This window comes from Prosopis cineraria, unplaced genomic scaffold (assembly GCF_029017545.1).
Source record: "Prosopis cineraria cultivar Desert tree isolate PC_DT_omini unplaced genomic scaffold, ASM2901754v1 PC11, whole genome shotgun sequence".
Lineage (NCBI taxonomy): Eukaryota > Viridiplantae > Streptophyta > Magnoliopsida > Fabales > Fabaceae > Prosopis > Prosopis cineraria.
The window spans coordinates 27815635-27821786 of record NW_026555342.1 but is presented as its reverse complement, the minus strand read 5'-3'; the positions used below and the strand labels follow the sequence as shown (position 1 = coordinate 27821786).

Below are 6152 nucleotides of genomic sequence, written 5' to 3'. Positions count from 1 at the left end.
TTGGATATAGAGTGTCTGTAATTGCAATTCCGTTTGTAATTCAACTTTGACGGCTTCTACAAATATCTTGAGTCACTGACTATGAAGCGCGTACTTTCATTTTTTTCAAAGGCGTGTCGTTCTGAACGTTACAAAGTCACACTACAGCACAACTTAGGCATGGATTCAGAACATTCATTTCCATCGCAACCTAAGAAAGGTATGTCATATTTTTCACCATAGCCATGGGATTCAAAATCAGAAGTCTCAGCTTGGTAAATCTTTTTCTTGTGCTTTCCCATTTCCATTTGGGTTTGAGCTTTGCATTGAACACCATCACCTCAGGTCACTTCATCAGAGACCATGAAACAGTGAGCTCCAATAGCAGTGACTTCAAGCTTGGATTCTTCAGCCCTCAAAATTCGACAAACCGCTACGTAGGAATCTGGTATCTTTCTGAATCTAACATCATCTGGGTAGCTAATAGAAACCAGCCAGTGGTTGATGCTTTTGGGACTGTCACAATCTCCAAGGACGGGAATCTTGTGGTATTGGACAAACAGAATATTAGTGTCTGGTCCTCAAATGTTTCAAACATTGCAACTAATTCAATTGCAAAACTTTTGAACACTGGGAATCTAGTCCTCTCTGATAACAGCACAGGAGAAACTATTTGGGAGAGTTTCCAAGATCCTTCTAATCTTCTAGTTCCAAAAATGAAGCTCAGCATTAACAAAAGAACTGGAGAGAAGGTGAAACTTACGTCATGGAAAAGCCTTTCTGATCCATCTATTGGAAACTATTCTGCTTCTATTGAACGCCCAGATGCTCCCGATGTCTTTCTCTGGTTTAATGGAACTCGCCCGTATGCTCGAACCGGTCCATGGAATGGTAAGATTTTTATAGGGTCACCCACAATGTCAACTGGGTATCTTTATGGATGGAGTGTTGGGGAGGAAGATGGTGGAACTATTTATGTAACATTTAATTCTGCAAATGATACTACCTTTGCAGTTCTTGGCTTGAATCCACAAGGCCAACTTTGGACGGTATGGTGGAACAACAAAAAGGAAGTTTTGAGGAAGGTGATTAATGGCACTTACTGTGATCTATATGGCATATGTGGGGCATTTGGAAGCTGTAATTCACAAAGTTCACCGATTTGTAGCTGTTTGAATGGGTATGTACCAAAGAATTTAGAGGAATGGAATACGCAAAATTGGACTAGTGGATGCGTGAGGAAGAAGCCATTTCAATGTGAGGGGATTGCAAATAGAAGTGAAATGGAAGAAAAAGATGGGTTTGTGAGACTTGAGAACATGAAAGTGCCAGACTTTTTGGAGAGGTCAACTGCAACAGAAGATAATTGTAGAACACAGTGTCTGGATAATTGCTGTGTGGCATATGCATATGATTCAAATGGCATTGGTTGCATGCATTGGAGTGGAGATTTGATTGACATACAAAGATTCTCAAGTGGAGGGGTTGATCTTTACATTCGTGTGCCTTTGTCTGAACTTGGTACCATTTTTGTGTTTTAAATCTAATGCTCAATCATATTAGGAAGTTTTCGCTAAAGCTTGCTGACTTTTTGTTGTGAAATGCAGAAAAACATTCACAAAAAAGAACAATCATCATTGCAGTTGCAGTGACAATAGGAATTATTACTTTAACAGCATGTGCATATCTCTTATGGAAATTATTGACCGTTAATAAATATGCAGGTATTGTAATAAATTTTAGTTTTCATCCAAGATTATTCATACTGTTGAAACCTGTAAATGTGAATGATGTTGGTATGTGTGTGTTGAAAATAAGATATGCTTTCGGACCAAAGAAAGTGTAATGTTATTGTTGAACATAGGTGGGATAGATTCACACAATCAGTCTCAGAGAATGATTAGACAAGATGAAGTCAATATGGATGAGCTTCCACTTTTTGATTTTGAAGAGCTTCTAAATGCTACGAACAACTTTCACTCATCAAACATGCTTGGACGTGGTGGTTTCGGTTCAGTATACAAGGTATTTTTATTTTATTTTTTATTTTTTTGTGAAGTGGATTTTCATGCTCAAATGAGTTATTACAATTGCTAATTTGTTGTTTTAAATTGTCTTCTAGGGGCAATTGAAAGATGGACAACAAATTGCAATCAAAAGACTTTCAAAAGCATCACGACAAGGGCAAGAAGAGTTCATGAATGAGGTTGTTGTGATTTCAAAGCTTCAACATCGCAATCTAGTGAGGCTTTTAGGCTGTTGCATTCAGCAAACTGAAAGGATATTAATCTATGAGTACATGCATAACAAGAGTTTGGATGCAATTCTATTTGGTTAGTTTTGTCTTTTTCCTAACAGTTCATCTTGTTTTTTATGCTATACTATGAATTAAAAAAACTAAAATGCTTTACTCTTTGATTTTTTTTCAATATTTAATAACTTGCTAATTTATGTGAATACAGATTCTCCTGACAATGTGCTTGCTCTAAGTAAACCTGATCTCTTCTTTGTTTGCAGATTCAATCAAAAAGAAAGAATTAGATTGGCAAAAACGCTTCACAATTATTGAAGGAATATCTAGAGGTTTGCTTTATCTCCATCGAGATTCTAGAATAAAAATCATACATAGAGATTTAAAGGCTAGTAACATCTTGTTGGATGAAGAGTTAAATCCAAAAATATCAGATTTTGGTATAGCTAGAATATTTAGAAGCAATGAAGAGCAAGCTAATACTAGAAGGGTGGCTGGGACATAGTAAGCATCTCTTCTTTTCTCAATTATTAAATCATCATGCCATTGAAATACAAGTTAACTTGATAAATTTTTAATGTAGTGGCTATATATCTCCAGAATATGCAATGCAAGGGCAATTTTCAGAGAAATCAGATGTTTTTAGTTTTGGAGTTCTCATGCTAGAGATTGTTAGTGGAAGAAGCAACTCTAGATTGAATAACGTGGAGGGATCTCAAACCCTATTAGGATATGTAAGTATCTTTTGTACTTATTATTGTTGTAGATATAAGCTATCTAGTTTCATGCATGGATTTTTTTTATATTTTCAGGTGTGGAAGCTATGGAAGGAAGATAACCTTGTGTCCTTTATAGATTTAGAAATGCAGCATCAAGGTTCTTGTGAGGATATTTTACGATGTGTACACATAGGACTGCTTTGTGTGCAAGAATTAGTGAAAGAGAGGCCAACTATGGCCAATGTAGTGTCTATGCTTAGTAGTGAAATTGCCAATCTTCCTCTTCCAAGGCAACCTGCATATATACTAAACGAGACAGGGTTCAATTTTGAGCCTGCTTCAGAAGCACAGAGTTCACACTCTGCTAACTTTGTTAGCATTACTAGCATAACTGGAAGATAGCATTGCACTATAATGGGTGATTATGTCATTGGTTTTGATGTTTCTTGAATCCAATATTGCATTGCAAATAATACCACAGACCTTAAACTTGTTTATTATATAAATTGTTCTCTTAACTTTTGAAAGCAGTATAATTTAACTCTTGCTATTAATAAAAGTTAACTTTGACCGTTAATAATAATAAAAAAATGACAAAAATGACCTCAAACATTACATAAAAAGGACAAAGAAATTATAATAAAGGACTCAAAAATTATAGTCAAGAACACAAAAATCTTTCTTTTCATCCTTTTCTATAATTTTATGTCCTTTTTCTTTTGTAACTGTTGAGGTTATTTTCTTGTTAACTAACAATTAAAGTTAACTTTGATTAATGGCAGGAGTTAAATTGTATCGTTTTCAAAAGTTAAAAGAACAATATGCATAATAAACGAGATTTAAAGTTTATGGTGTTTCAATATATAAAATTTAAAGAGTAATTTGCTCATTTGTCATTTTTACTTTTTATGATGCAATGAATTTACTTGAGTATAACTTTTGTGCCAAGAAGAAAGGCAAGTTGCACAATAGAGTTTGTTTTGTTGACTTTGAAGTTCTGCTAGAAAGATAGGAATATTACAAGAAACTCGAAAGATGCATTTGACAAGGAATAAAGGAAGGAAGGTATAAGACCAAACTATGATTATTTGCAAGTTTTCACTTTCCAATAAAACCAAAATCGTTGAAAATAGAGGTCATATCAATTGTCCTATAAATAAGAAGATTCGAAATCACTTTTAGAATAAATAAATAAAATATACAAGTTTCAAATGTTGTCCTGGCCTATTAAAGAAAAATGGTTTAGCACAGCTTGTTTGAGCACGCTCTTGGAAATGAAGAAGCTGCTTCAGGGAAATTGCATTTTCTCTCTCCTAAGAATAAGAAATTGCTTATGTTAGATAAACTAAGTGCTTTAACCTTTCTTCATAGGAGGGGAAAGAAAAGTCACTTGTAAGTGGTAATATAACTTCTCTCTCTTTTTTTTTTTTGTTGTGAAAAAGGACTTTTTTCCAGCAAAAGTGAAAATGAATATTTGGAGAACGAATGCCCCTGTATCACAATAACAAATATAATTATATAAGATATATTTAATTTGCATGTTCAAATTTTATAAATGTACATGGTATAGATTTTTAAAAAAATTAATATTTGATCTTTGCAATTTTAAGTTAATTATAATTTAATTTTTGAACTTTGACTTGTTATAACTCAATTTTTAAAGTTTTGACTTGATTATAATTTAATCCCAAACTTTGACTTTTGCAATTCAATACTTATAATTTCAACCACTTAAATATTAGTCCTTATATCTTAAAAAATAAATTTATAAAGATCAAAATTATGTTAAAATTTATTATTAACATTTTAAATTACTACACCTTTTTAATCTTTATAAATATTATAAATATTAAAATTTTAAAATATTTTCAATTTTTATAATTTTATTTTTTAAAATATAAAGACTAATATTTAGGTGATTGAAATTACAGTGATTGAATTGCAAGAGGTGAAATTTAGGGGTTGAGTTACTATAAGAACTGAATTATAACGAGTTAAAATTTAAAATTAACTTATAATTAAGTTAAAACTACAAGAATCAAATGATTAATTTCTCTTAAATTTTATATGTTTTCTTTATTTTATTTTTTTATCCCTAGTCATCATTTCTTGAAAAAGTTTACAACCAGAACATTATATTTATTCTATGAAATTTTCTTTTAAACTTAAAAACATTATTACATATGTAGGTATGTGAATGGTCATATTTGCTATTTTCATCAGTGTTATCAGAACTAGACCAGACCGGCCAGTCCAACCAGTTCAACCGAGAACCGGTCTCAAGTCTGGTCCGTTCATCACAAAAAACTGGAAATTTCAAAAACCAGTCAAGAACCAGCATAACCGACCACGAACTGGTAAAATCAACCAAAACCGGGCAAGAACCGATTGAACCAATTATATTATTTTTTAATTTTTTATTTTTAATTCATATTTTAAAATTATAATTTATACATATTTATACCTAATAAGCATTATGAAATAAAAAAAATGTATGAAATATGTATAAATTATGTATATGTGTATATATTTTAAAGTTATAAATTATGAATTATGAAACACTTGTATATGTTTTGGATTAAAATAATGTAATATTGATGGATGTTATATTTTTTATTGTATATTATTTTGTTTGAAATTTAAACATTTTTTTTGTTACTATATATGATTATTTCTTTCTATTTTAAATATATAATATTTAATATATATCAATTTATTTATGACCGATTGGACGACAGTTCAAACCGCGGTCAGACCATTGAATCGTGAATCAGTACCTCAATCGATTTAATGGCCGGTCTGGTTTTCATAACATTAGTTTTCATAACTCCTCTGCTAACCCAAAGCAGCGGAGAAGCTGGTACCGGAATACATTATTATAGTACTCCCAATTTTTCTACCTAATATTAAATATAAAAAAAGATCATTGCATGTACGCATATGGAACTTCAAATACTTACATCCTGAAGAGAATAACAGCTAAGTACCAAAACACTAAATTAATGATAGTTAAATTGTCAAAAAAAAAAATTGAAAAATTAGTTGAAAAAATCAATCTAAATAATTATAAATTAAGAAGTTTCAATTACAAATAAATATTTGAGCATCAAATGTAATTCTTAAATTATAACAAAAATTTTTATTTATAATTATTTGAATTAATATTTACAATTTATTTTGTAAATCTTTTTGTCAAGAATCCA

At 31.1% G+C, this 6152-nt stretch overlaps 1 protein-coding gene across 5 annotated transcripts; it reads left to right on the top strand.

The window, feature by feature from the left end:
* On the top strand, positions 1–3408 carry LOC129286627 (G-type lectin S-receptor-like serine/threonine-protein kinase At1g11330). Of its 5 annotated transcripts, none has more exons than XR_008587493.1 (8): positions 1–199; positions 325–1500; positions 1587–1703; positions 1844–2004; positions 2102–2312; positions 2497–2734; positions 2846–2964; positions 3043–3064. XR_008587493.1 is itself a non-coding variant. In XM_054922591.1 (8 exons), the coding sequence occupies exons 1-8, from the start codon at positions 82–84 to the stop codon at positions 3349–3351; spliced, it is 2436 nt and encodes an 811-aa protein (XP_054778566.1). In that variant the 5' UTR covers positions 1–81; the 3' UTR covers positions 3352–3408. The 5 variants fall into 5 exon arrangements, 4 of the variants coding, with proteins under 4 accessions (XP_054778566.1, XP_054778563.1, XP_054778564.1 ...); XM_054922591.1 differs by having other exon boundaries at positions 325–870; positions 994–1500; positions 2814–3408; XM_054922590.1 differs by having other exon boundaries at positions 3–199; positions 2814–2964; positions 3043–3408.
* Positions 3409–6152: the final 2744 nt, after the last annotated feature.